Genomic DNA, 14,437 nt, shown 5'->3' with positions numbered 1-14,437 from the left:
TCTTAGATTTCTTAGTCTGAAAAATAAGACAATAATATTTACTTCTCTGGGTTTTGTGCAGATTCAATGAGGCGATATATGACCAAGGAATAGTATGAAAGTCTGGCATGTAGTAAGTGTTTTAACAAATAGTACTCAGCCATAAAAAAGAATGAAATACTGCCATTTGAAATGAATACCAACTGAATGAAATACTGTCCAGAAACATGGATAGACCTAGAGATTATCATACTAAGTGAAGTAAGCCAGACAGAGAAAGACAAATATTATATGATATCACTTACATGTGGAATCTAAAAAAAAAAAAAAAGGATACAGATGAACTTATTTACAAAACAGAAAGAGACTCACAGACATAGAAAAAAATGTATGGTTATCAAAAGGGAGGGAATAAATTAGGAGGTTGGGATTAACATAGACACACTACTATATATAAAATAGATAATCAACAAGGACCTACGGTATAGCCAGGGAATTATTCTCATTATTTTGTAGTAACCTACAAGGGAAAAGAATCTGAAAAAGAATATATGTGTGTGTGTGTGTGTGTGTGTGTGTATAACTGAATCACCATGCTGTATACCTGAAACTAACACAACATTGTAAATCAACTATACTTTAATTTTTAAAAATTCAATTAAATTAAAAAAGAAAACATTCTCTTTCCTCTAACTCCACAACCTCCTAGTGATTTCATAGTTAATATACATCCTGTTGGAAGGAATTCTTAGGAAAGACTGTACCTACTCTGTAAATTGTTAATTCCCTTTATACTTACTGAAATCTTCCATTCTTCAGCCCTAGCTCTAAACAGTAAAACCTGTGATAAAGCTACTTAGGATGAGTAAGGAACCCATCAAAAAGAGGAGGAAAAAGCAGAAATACTATAAGTGAAGAATTGCACATTAGCTTGTTCAGTCTGCATAACCTCATAAGTAATGTTTGATGAAACCATTAGTTCTGTCATAAAAAAAGGCTGATAAATGTTGATGCAACTTCATTTTAGCCTTGCAGACTTAGTGAGTATATTATTATCTATATATTTGTTATAATTAACGATGGTACTTGCTCTTTTCTTCCATAATTGGAGCATTTATTGAGAGATTTCCCACTGTTTGACTGACGCGCTTCACCCTCTATACTTTTTCCCTGCTGTGTCCCCACAGTTATGATGCTCAAAATTTATAGAGTTTAAATTCTTCTTGCTGCTGTTTTACATTTCTACTTACTGTTTATTCATAGGATAAGGATAAGAGAGTTCTGTGTTAGAGGGAGCTTTTATTTAGACAATTAGAAATGCTGAGAACAACCACTTATCTTTTGGTAACATTGATGAATTCCAACAAGGCGTATGTAATACTGCTTAACATCACAAATGGGCCTCTTTTATAAGGAGTGTTGACTGCATGATAACAGTTGAAGGAATGTTTCATCAAGAGACAGTTCAAAGTTTATGAGGCTTGGGTTATGTGCATATTCCATGACAGTCTGTTTGTTAATCAGTCAGAATATTGAATTCCACTGTTGGCACTCTGGTGGGTATTTTGGATTTAGAATATGTAGAGTAGAACAGACCTGGACCTAGATCCTCTCTTTTTTTTTTTTTATTCACTGCCAAGACTAAGTGAAACTTAAGATTTGTTTAGGCTGGACTATTACTGTTACAGCGTAACATGGTACCTGGTGTGTCTTAGGAAATAGAGGCGTCATGCAGACAGTTGTCATGAGTTTATTTTCTCCTTCAATGCCTGATGAGAAAATGTGCTGTCAGTTAAACAACTGCAGTGGGAATAAGGTCATTCAAGAAGTCTTCAAACCTAGGCTACAGGTATTTAATTTAAAAGCAAACCGTCTGTTTGGAGAGTTAGTGTGTCCTTCTGACAAGAAATATCATTAAAGCAGAGTGATAAAGCATAGTTAGTGACTTAGGGGTTTTAAAATCATTTTCCTTTAAAAGCTAATTGAAAAACAATTGTTGAATCTCCGTGCTTAACATCAGGTCCTTTTACAGTGTTTTACTAGGAACAGACAGTTTGTTATCATTCCACCTGAGGGCAGGCAGGAAAAATAAAGCTGAGTTTAATTCACACCACTCCCTTTTGCTTTGTTAGATCTGATGAGAGCCTTGTCAGCTATTCAGGTTTCACTTGTCAATATAAAGTGGCACTTCTGGACTACTGACCAATCTCAGGGTGTTATTTGGTTGGTCGGTGAGTTGGTTGGTTGATTGGTTTTGCTTATTTTCCCCCACTGTCTAGATTTTTACGTATGACTTAACTGTAAACTTGTAAGCACAGATGAATATGGAAGAATTTGAAATGCCTTAAGTTTCTTGTTTTTATAACAGTGATGCTTTATTTTTATTTTTTAAAATAAAAAAGTGTTTTAAGTTTCTTTCAGGGCCCTTCTTTTTCCTGGTTACTATAGGTAACTGGATATGATTTTTTTTTAAAGTCACATTTGATTTATAATCTAGTACTATTAAAGTTAGAAGGACCCTAGACATTAGTCAAAGTCTTACATTTTACAAATGAGGAATCAAATCAGACTCCCAGAGAAAGGAAATGACTTACCTGGGGCACTACAGCTGCCTTGGCAGGTCGACATCCAGAATCTGGTCTCTTGACTTGCCGAAGAATTCTTTTTCCTCTCCATCAACCCCCTTTGTTCTATTCCCAACTTATACAGTGACATTTGAGCAGATCCTAACAACAAGCCCTTCGTGTGGACGTCATTTCCCGAACTTGCTGGTTGATGACTTCAAGTGTTTGACAGTGCATATGACAATATAATTTATCCTGTGACTGCACAGATGACATCCTGCAAATACTACTTGATGCCTCCATAAAATCATCCCTGAAAGGATTGTAGCTGTCTCTGGATCCACGGCTTCCATAGTCTTCCTTTGAAATATACCTAAAAATGTCTTTCTCACTGTTAAAGACAAATGCCAGATATGGTAACACAGTTACAATTGCTAATTGTAATGTCAGTGTGATCCTTTATTTTCTCTCATCACTGTGCTTATCTATATATCCTCTTTTGCTATTCTAGGTTTGTGTGCTGGAGAGGCAAATATTTGACTTCCTTGGATATCAGTGGGCACCTATCCTGGCAAATTTTGTACATATTATTATCGTCATTCTTGGTTTATTTGGAACTATTCAATATAGACCTCGTTACATAACAGGAGTAAGTACCCTTCCTGCTTTTTATTATTGAAATAGAGAAAAATATGCAAACTACAAATGTCTTGAAAAATGTTATGTATATCCTTTGCTTAAAGCACCATGTGTTTGTTTATATAGTTTCAGATTATATCTACAGTAATTAAAAATGTCAAGCTTAAAACACTTGGCAGTGAATGGAATCAAATTGTATTTTCATAAATTGTACTTTCAGCCAATATTCTCTTGTAATTACAAGCAGGACAGTGCCGCTATATGTACGAATTGTAAAGTCATGGTTTCTGATTTAACAGATTTTAATGGGACTTCTTCCCATTTTAAATAATTATATTGTATGAATTGAATAAAGGTAGTTTAAAATTAATACAAATGAACATATAGTATTGATGGGAAAATGTTAATACATATTAGGGTTAATATTTGACATACTTGAAAGCCAGAATAGTCTGGAACATGGTCTCTGTGTTCTCCATAATTCTCTTTTTGGCTCAGAGGAAGTATTTTGCATTCCCACTCAAGTTAAACGTACTTAACATAAAAGTGAAATGCAACTGTGTTGCAGTTGCTATGGGAACCATAACTTAAGATTTTTTACTCTTGTATGTGCCTCAGATCTCAGCTATAGCTCTTCATTAATGTCGATTTTTTTAGTGTCATCATTTTTTTCTATTTCTTCTGTTTTTGACAAAGCAAAAATCCATAGGCATTTATTTTAAGTTATAAAGCAAAAGTTTGGTAAAGGCATTTATATAAGACGGTGTAGCTAAAGATCTGCCTTATTCAACACAAACCAGCAGGCCTTCTCGGGTTTCACGAAAGCCTCCTTAACATAAAAGATGCCCTCCTATGACCTGTTCTCTCTCTGTCATCTGGGACCCAGATTAAGCTCATTGGCACTGAAACAGGCAATGTGGTGGCAGCTGGGATCAAGATATCCACTGTCTGGCTAAGGCTGAGTCAGAAGCCCATAGTCTTCTCCTCTGGGAACATACCCAGAAATGAGTGTATGTCACCTCTAAGGGTGTGTTTCCCTGTAAATCTTGTAATACTTTTCACAAGATTACAAGTAGGATGTGTTCTGTTGCAGAGTGAAGTTTCTCAATGCATAAGATATGATAGTAGTGTTTACTTTCTTTTATAAATTGTAATTTGATCCAATATAAGGAAGGTGGTACAGTGCTCGGGAGTGGGTTTTCTGAAGTCATAATTCCAGGGTTGAAATCTTTCATCTACCAATTTCTGTGTGACTTTGGACAGCATAACCTGACCAATCCTTAGATTTTTTACATTAAAAATGAAAGCAATAGTTATAGCGACTCATATGCTTCAGTTGATACATTATAAGCCATCATGTGAAAGATTCTCAATTTAACTTTCCTCTTTCATTAGACTTTGAGGCTTCTCCATGATTTTATTCTAATAAATAATGTTGCTCTGAATATCACCATATAAATATGTCATCTCTTTTTGTGATAAAGTTCCTGGAATGAAAATCTAGGTGTGGATCAAAATGTTTGAACAGTTTAAAAGGTTTTTTGTGTTTGTTTTTGGGGTTTTTTTGAGGAGTAAGTGGGATATTCTATAAATGATCTCGGCACAATGCTTGGTATTTAAAAAGTGCTCAGTAAATGTTAGCTATAATATTTTTATGCTTATTATCATTTGAAAATAATACTGAACTGTATATACTAGAAATAGGCTGATAGGCAATTTAAAATAGAGCATGGTGTTGTAAGCTATTGGTTGAACTCTTTCCGCCACTTTTATTTTAAGCTGCTACAACTCTTAAATTTTTTTGTGTGATATTTCTGTGTACCAAATTATAATCCCATCCCGAAACCACTATGTGGCATTCTGGGGGTGGGGGGCTCCGAGGAGCTCTGGTTCTTTATGTCTCAGTGCAGAAAGAATTCAGTGAGAGGCAAATTGATAAATAGAAGTGATTTATTAGAATGGGAGACTTGTGAAGCTTACAAGCAAGTGGGCGAGAGGGTGCCATGCCACGAACCTAGTGCGCTACAGTTTTATAATCAAAGGAAAAGTGGGGAGGGAGAAGACCACCTTCTTCCTCATTCTCGAGTAGATGGCAAGCTTCTATCATCAACTCCTCCTCCATGTTGTGTGGGGGAGTTTTCTTGTCCCTACCTGGTCAAGCCAGGACTGTCAGTGGTGCAATGGAAATGAGCAAAAAAGGTGGTAACATATGCTAAAAATGGTAAATCATCTTGGGTTTTAGTATAATGTTACCTTTTCTTTATATTTTTGTTTTTAGTGAGTGCAGAGGAGCGTGTCCTAGGAATCATTAACCTACTGAGCTCACTGGGTGGGATGTGGGTCTCATGCCACCATTGTTTATTGTTTGGGGGCATGTCTCATGCTTCTATTGCATGGTTTTTTTGCTAAGCAAGCCTCCATGGTTTTGTGGTTAAGCAAACCTGCTTTCTTGAATGATCATTAACTTATGGGGGTCTCCCATACTTTTTTCTCTACTTACAATCCCCTAGTGGGATTAACTGTTTAATCACCTACTTTGTCCCTTTATTCGGTCCCTATCAATCCTCTTAAATAAAATACATACCCACTAGAGAGAGTGTCCTGTGTTTTCAAGACAGGACACTCTCTCTAGTATTACATAAGAGTAAGGATACTGTGGGACACATTTAAGATGTAGAATTTTTATATAATTGAGAGGATCTCTGAAATCTTTCTGAGGTCTTAACACTGTGTCTTAGCGCTACATCTTTGATTTGATCTTGTCTTGCAGACAGAATCCTTAATCTGTTCTTTTTCTTGAAACAGTGTCTTACTTGGAAAATCTTTTGCCAGCTGGAGATGCTGTAAATGTGAAACTTTTATTTTCCAACCCAGAAAGTCTTGAGTTAGCAATATATCCTCTAAATTCTACTTGAAAACTGAATTGTTCTTTCTTTAGCTCATCTCTCTTATAATACCATGTTATGTATGGCTAAAAGATTACAAATAACACTGTCAAGTGTTTGCTTGGATATCCCTTTAGCCAGATCCACAAGTTTATAGGTATATTTTCTATCTTCAAAATTATTTCAGGCAATAGTTAAGCTTATTGTTCCAATAATAATTATCGTGAGTCTTCTTTTCTCCAGTCCTCAAAAACAATTTCTTTACTGTTTTTCCTGTTTTCACTGATTCTTCTCACTGCCCTTCTGGTCTCCAGCTGCTACCTTGTCTCAAAATTAATGCTGTGTGTTTTAGGTTTGTGTTACAGTACCACTCAATTTCTGTTCTAGTTATCTATTTCTCTGTAATTTCTGTATAACAAACCATTTCTGTATACCAAATTCATGGAATCTAGTGGCATGATGTCGTGTTGAAGGTCAAAAGTTGATTCAGGAAAATAGAGAATTTGCCATAAAAATGGAGTCAAAAATTTTCAGTTTGCCTAAAGATGATAAAAGAAATTTTTATTTTTTGGCTGCGTTGGGTCTTCGTTGCTGCGCGTGAGCTTTCTCTAGTTGCGGCGAGTGGGGGCTACTCTTCATTGCAGTGCACAGGCTTCTCACTGTGGTGGCTTCTCTTGTTGTGGTTGTGGAGCATGGGCTCTAGGCACGTGGGCTTCCGTAGTTGTGGCGTGTGGGATCAGTAGTTGTGGCACACAGTCTCTAGAGTGCAGGCTCAGTAGTTGCAGCGCACAGGTTTAGTTGCTCCGTGGCATGTGGGATCTTCCTGGACCAAGGCTCGAACCCATGTCCCCTGCATTGGCAGGAGGATTCTTAACCACTGTACCACCAGGGAAGTCTGATAAAAGGAATTCTAATTAAAAGAAACTTGAATGGAATCATAGATGACAGAAATTCTGGTCAGTGAAGGATCTGGGTTTAGCAGGAAGATGCATCATTGGAGACAAGCTGTAACTAACAACACTGTACTGCTGCAGGTAAGAAATTTCCATAGGCTCTCTGTACTCTGGAGACTTAAATATTAACCATGAAATTTCTTTTCCTCTCCCCTAAGAATGTAAGCCTTTATGATTTCTATATTTGCCATTTTATATTGAAATAGAAAACAATTTAGTATCAAAATAGAGATAAGCACTTTCATAATTTCACAAGTGAAACTTATTGATATTTTTGCACATTTCCTTCACCTATGTGCAACTGAAATGTATCTGATTATGCTACATCTCGTGCATTAATTTTTTAATTTAATGTGACATCAATTTTGGAATTCATATGGCTACTTCATTGTTCATTTAACCTTTTACACTATTATTATATATTCTACAATGAAACATAATATATGCTGTATCTTATGGTATGTTATATATTATTATATATTATACTATTTTTATGTTTTTATGATACACATTTCCCTAGAATCATCTCCATAAAAAAATACCCTCATCTTCATTTCTGATTTCATTCCTTAGGAGAAATACCTAGATATAACTAAATAATATGAACAATTTTAAGTCTTTTGGTATATAATTGATAATTACCAATCCAAAATCCTTTTATTGAATTATCCTACCACCCATGTACAGCAGAGTGTATTTCTCTGCCCTCTTGCTAACCCTGAATATTATCTGTTCTCATATTTTTTAATCTACTAGGAGAAAAAGTGTCATTTTTTATTGCATTTCTTATTTTACTGAGTTGGGCTTTTTCATATATTCATTAACCATTTTTATTTCCTTTTTGAGGGACTGTCATTTTGTGTTTGCTCATTTTTTTCCATGGAGTCTTAGTGTTTATCATAACAATTTTTATATTTGGATCACATAGTAAAGTTATTTACCCTTTAAATATCAATTTCATTTTGATTTTTATTACTTTTCTCTTATTAAAATTAACTCCCTTTCCCTTCGTGGTATCTTCTATTGCTTTAAATTTCATTTTGAAAAGTGTAATGATGTCTTCATTATCCTTAGGGCTAATTTTGCTAAAACAAAAAGGCATATGCCCTGAAATAGAGTCTAAGGTAAAAGTATCCCTTTCCACATTTGCTATTTGTAGAGTTTCAGTTTATTGATGGGACATTTTATTCTGTTTAATTGAAAACTACCCCCCCCCCTCAAAAAAAATCATGTGGACATCCTCTGAAACACTGAGCACAGTAGCAACCAATAAAATTTAAAGAGCACTGGTAATGAGTTTTTTCCTCTACTAGTCTTCTATTTCATAAGAGCAAAGAAGAAAAATTTTAAAATTTAAAACAGTTAATTAGGACAAGAACTCGTTAGTACCCTTTGAGGGCCTCTGTCATTTCAAAGAATATAATATGTTGAAGTAAAATTAAATAGCTGCTTTCAATTCCAAGCAAAGGAAATCTGAAGCAAGAATCCATAGAAATTATCTGTACTGTATAATTCTCTATAGCATCGAGAGTCCCAAAGAAAAGGCCAGATTAATTCTGGTGGAATAATTCATACATAAATGCATACAAATGTCTCCCATGAAAGAATTACCTTATGTCATAAATGGAATTGCCAAATGCATCTTCATTTGGGCTAAAGACACGGGCAAGCAGAACATGATTTGAGATATCCAGTGGTTATTAGTTAATGACCAAAAATGTTAATGAGTTGTACTGCTTTAAACTGTCAAAAATAATCTGAGGTGTGTGTAGGTTCCTACCTGGTGAAGGCACAGCAATTTGTTTGGTGATATTGCCACAAGACATGTTGCCATAACTCTCTTTTTTTTTTTTTCCCTCCCTCCATTCCTTCCTCCCTCCCTTCCTTCTTTCCTTCCTTTCTTCCTTCCTTCTTTCCTTTTGTCCTTCTCCTTCCTTCCTTCCCTCCCTCCCTTGCTTTATTTCTCTCTATTTAACCAAGTTATTTTTGAAAGAAAAAAGAATAATTTATAGAGCTTGGAACCACTGGCTTGGTCGATGAAACTCATCCCAAAACTAGAAATAAATTCAAAATAGCTAAAAATCCATTACTCAGATTTCATAAAAACAGAGAAAAGGACGGCATACCAAAATCACAGTAATATTTATAAGAATCATGTTTCTTTTTTTCTTACCACTTCTATTACTATCCACAGATTCTACTAGACACCTTCCTCTACAAATCCTACAGAACTCACAATAACTTTATAAAATTTTTGTTCAAACTCATATGACTAGGAAATAGCAGAGTCAGGATGTGGACCCATGCTCTTAACCAAACCCCTGCTCTTAACCACTGTACTGAACTGTCTTTTAGGTGCACAGCTCAGAGGGCCACAATTTATCTGACAAATGAAAACAGGTTTTGTTAAGTTATCGGCAAGTCCAAAATCCATCATGGCATTTGCAGTTTGAAGATCATTTAGATTTTAAATTGTGCTCTGCCATCCCTATATGAAGGATTATGTTTTTAGCTCTGTATTTAGTGAGGAAATGACCTTATATCTCAAGAATTAAGAACACAAAACCTTCAGTGATGGATATTTTTGCAGAAGAACAATATCATAGGGAATCCTTAAGTTCCAGAAATAGTGAATTAGAATGGTATTTAAAAAAATTTTCTTATGGCAATCAGCATTTTAATAATGGTAATTCATATGTATGCATATGTACATATGCATATATAACATAATTTACATCTAATATATATAAATTATATATATTATATATATAATATATATAATTATGTATAATATATATATTAATTAAGAACAAAAGTATCTCTTTCCACATTTATTTGCAAAGAGCTTCAAATAACTGATGGGAGAGTTTGTTTCTATGTAACTGAAAAAACACCCATATTATATACCAAACATATGTATGTATGTATGTATATTATTGTACCTATTGCAGAGTTTTTCCATGAAAAACTACAATAGCTAATCCAAAATTAAATGAGTGGGAAAAATTGGGATTGGCTTCCTGTTTTGTTACCGAAAAATCAAGAGATTAAAATAATGTGGTTAAAGCTAATTTCAGGAAGCAGGGCTGTGATGGTTAGAAAGAAAAGCCATTGTTCGTGAATCTTCATTCCTTGGGTTTTAAAAATAATGAACTATTAGACTGTCATTAGACCCCTACTCATTCTTCCAAAATAATGAAGAATTGAATACTACTTTTAGTTTGCATATTAAAGTTTTAGATGGATGATTTCAGATTGTTGCTGAGCACTAAACTTTTGTTCCTCAATTTGGGCCACTCTTTTTTGGTTTTTTGTTTGTTTTTCTACAATTATTTTTTTAAAGTATTAATATGTGCTTGTCAATGAGTATAGCTTTGTGAATTGACACACATCCTTCTCTCCATGGAGGGAGGGCACAGCATAGAGAGACAGTAATGAGACAGCTTCAGACAAATCACCACCTGCATTGACTTCCTTGATTTTGCTTTTCCTTGAGCCAGGATACTAAAAGGAAAGGATCCCCATGTCATCCTGAGCAAGTCTTGAGGGCCACAAGGTGCCTGGAGCACCAGAAAACAAAGCTAAGACCTATTTTGTGAAAACATTCTGTTACGGTGATTCGGGAAATGTATAGACTCTTCAGAGGGTCTGTAAAAGCAAATAGTCACAAACTCAATTTGTGTGACGGAAAAAAAAAAAACCAGACTCTACATTTTTGGAATTTACTATGTACTGATAATCAGCCATGATTTGAATTTTAAGTGTTCAAGGAGCTCAGGTCCCCATGGAGACTATAACCAACAGCAATAAATGAGAAGTAGGTTCTGGGCCCTATTTCCAGGTCATGTGCTTCTTTCACTCTAGTAACGTTACCTCCCTAAAAATTTGTGTACTCTTTTCAGTCATGTCTAGGAAATTATTAATCTATGCTTAAGCAGTTGTTTTGAGTCTTTTATTCACTTTTTGCAGGAAAAAAACTACCCGAAAGAAAATGTATTGCAGCTAAAGCATTAAAAATGCACACTTCCTGTTCAGGACAGAAAATCAATGTAGATTAGAGATGAAAAGACTTGAGATAGTAGTAAATTAACATTGCTTCTAATGACTTAGAGTAATCGTGAAACTAAGTCTTTTCCCATAAGCCTGGAAGGGGAAAAAAAAAAAAATCATTACAAGTTTTATGGATTTAGCCTGTAGTCCTAAAATAAATGTAATAATGCAACATGGTGAATGCAATTTATTCTCAAAAGGATGCGTTCCCTTAGGGAATTGTGGGCCATTTCTTCTACAAGAAGATAACTTTGTGCTCACATTCTGGTGTTAGACTGTGACTAAAGATTTATAGAATGTGGCAAATATAAGTAATTACATTTTAACAATCTAAGTTCCTATTTGTAAGTCATCTAATAATTTTTGGAAAAAAATGTTGAGAGGAGACGTGAGATATATATATATATATATATATACACACACACACATATGTATGTATTATTTCTTTCCTAAAATAAAAAAAATCAAATTAATTTATGCAGAATTTTAAAAATCAAAATGTAAAATTAGACTTAAAAGTCTTCTTCCTTACCCTTCTCCCGCTGTTCCTAGTCTCTGTAGTTCTTCTGTGGTCTATATATAGACATCTCAGAGGGTCTGTAAAAGCAAAATCATTTTACTCGAGTTTATTTTTGGATCACACTTTGTTTTGACAGCCCCTCCCCCCCAAATCCTCTCCCCCCATCCACTGGAGTTTGCCTTTCTTTTATTCTTGAAAGTAAGAAAAGGCCTTTTTTAAGAAGTGTATCCTAAGTATATTTCCAATTCTTATTCTATTTGTATTTTGGAAATCCACTGCTTTCCTCTTTGAATTTAGACCGTTTTCTTTAGATTTGACCATGATTTTATCTGTGGCTTTTTGTTTTTAGGCTAGGCTCTTCTTCCCTGGAGATTTCCCTCTCAGTACCCTATCCTCTCCTGTCTAAATTGGTGAATCTCCAGGCCTATTACACATCCATCTTCCCTGCTCTGCACCCCTCTGAGTTAGATTCAAGCTTTCTTAGATCCTATGTATTTTCTTTATGATACTCTTCACCCAAATTCCTGAAAAAACATGTTCACGAGGTAAGCTTTCTGAGTTTATTCTATCTTTACACTTGAGTAATAGGTTTACTAGAGGACGAATTCAGGGGTGAGAATCAATTTTCCTTCAAGCACTGAAGTAATTGTTCAATTGTATTCTAGGAAGCAATGTTACTCATGGGAAGTCTGATATTGATCTGTTCTTCATTCGTAGATAACTTTTTAAAAATTCTTGAAATATTCATTTCATACGTGTTGTCTTACCATTTCCAAATGAGGTGTCTAAGTGTGGACCTAACTGAAAATTTTGTAGGCCCTTTTGATTTGAAAGCACGAATACCTTCAACTCTGGACTTTGTATGTATCTATCATTTTGATGATTTTCTATGCTTTTGAACATTTGACTTTGTTATCCCCAGATCATTTCATTTAATAGTTATTAGGTATTATAACTGTTTATTTACTTATTTAAAAATCTCATATTTTCTCTAGGGGATTAAATGTTTGTCTGGTTCTAAAGGTGGTGGAGGAACTATCTCTGTTTTCCAGCCCACGTTTACACTCCCCTTTGTTCACATGTTCCTTCCTCAAGTCTCAGATTATAAAGAATTCTGCCTAGTAGTTCAGCTTCCTTTGTGTCTACTGCCCCTCCGTATACATTTTGGACTGCCAGTTGCTCCACTCTGCTTATTAGTCAGCACTTAAATGTCTGGTCTTCCTCTTCCAGCAATTGGCAGAAATAGCTCTGCTGCTGATGTTTTATTGCTAATAATTTTAGCAGTACTGTACAGGCTGCTATTTTTGCTCAGTTTGCCCTTTTGAATCTAAAGTGGAACAATAACTATTAAAGTGCATTAAACATATGTTACTTTGGAATCATTTCCTTTTTTCAGTGAGATCTGAGCAGGCGGCTTTGTTATACAAAGGTGTGGAAATCCAATGACTGAATCTCTTCACCCTTGAAAAAGCCATTAATTGATTGTCTATTATATGGTAAGCACTATGCTATGCAAAAGGCATACCATAAAAACAAAGCCTCCAAATGTTTACATTTTAATAGAGGGGGAAAGAAGCCTGTAACCATGTAAACACAATGCTTTTCATAAATACTATGAGAGAAGTATGTAAAGGATATCACAAGATCCCCAGAACAGGTTGGGTAAGTAAACCTGGGGGCTGGAAAGGTTCAGGAGATGCTTCATAGACAAAATGACACATGAACTAAGACTTAAAGTATGAGTAGTATATCATGGAAAAGACAGGAAGAGGGGAGAATTTCAGGCAAAGGTAACAGAAGTGAAAACATGGAGGTGTTTAAATATATAATTGTATTTTTATTGATTTATATCAGATACACATGGCTGCTACACAGAGGCTGGACTGATTAAAAGTAAAGCTAAATATGTAGATAGGGACCAGATTGTGAAGAAAATACTTGACCGTGCTAAATTGTTTATATAAGACATTCTGTAGACAATTAAAGGGTTTTATATAGGTACTGGTCCTAAATGGCTAGCAACATGGTGGGGAAGGAGAAATGAAAAGACAGATATGTTTGTAGATGTCTTCAAGAAGAGACGGGGCAATGGTGGAGTCATTTGACAAGGCAATGATTAAAGCAAGATGAATAATTTGGGGGAAAATTTTAAGAATTCAGTTCTAAACTTTCATTGTCTTATTAGTTACATGGGTGTGACCAGATAGGGCTATGTCTCAGACCCTTTGTAAACTGCTCCCTAATAACTTGATACCACTTTTAGATAAAAATAGTAAATATTATCTAATATGTAGATGACATGATTTTATCATCCTAAACTAAGAGTGCCTTTACTGAGTGCCTTTATTAGACACCTGGTATGTTTAAATTAGTACCAAAAATGTAGTAACAGTTCTATTTTTCTAAAATTACAGTCAGCATTTGGGGGAGAAACCTCCAAATACTTCACAAGCCTATATATAGTTACCTTATGCATAATGTCATATAATTACTTATGTGTACATTTTATAACCAGTTTATTTTGCAAGGTTTACCAGCCAGTGTCTTGGCATTCTGGGGTGTTTTTTTGTTTGTTTATTTTTTGGTTTTTCTTTTTAATGACTAAAGAAGCAGTTTGAGTACGTATACCCAAAACAATTGTCTAGTTTACAACGAAATGCAGCAAATTTTTATGGTGTAGATTTTGTAGGACGTAAATTGTCCTTTTGTCTGTAAGGGTAAACCCGATATTTTCTGTAGCGGAGAACCACGATTCTGCTGTTGAACGTCATTAGCCTACCTGTGTGCCTAGGTGTGTGGTTTAGTCAAGTACAAGTCTTGTCTACTTCTCAGCTTCCTGGTATCATT

At 34.9% G+C, this 14,437-nt stretch overlaps 1 protein-coding gene across 1 annotated transcript in view; it reads left to right on the top strand.

Annotated features, from left to right (window-relative positions):
- The window catches only part of NKAIN2 (sodium/potassium transporting ATPase interacting 2), a 1,008,072-nt gene that overhangs the window by 488,394 nt on the left and 505,241 nt on the right, over positions 1–14,437 (top strand). The window contains exon 2 of the mRNA XM_059941958.1: positions 3,055–3,192. Coding sequence (XP_059797941.1) covers positions 3,055–3,192 — 138 coding nt within the window. The remainder of the gene's footprint in view (positions 1–3,054; positions 3,193–14,437) is intronic.

Source organism: Balaenoptera ricei, chromosome 12 (assembly GCF_028023285.1).
Source record: "Balaenoptera ricei isolate mBalRic1 chromosome 12, mBalRic1.hap2, whole genome shotgun sequence".
NCBI lineage: Eukaryota > Metazoa > Chordata > Mammalia > Artiodactyla > Balaenopteridae > Balaenoptera > Balaenoptera ricei.
This window is presented reverse-complemented; position numbering and strand designations above follow the sequence as displayed.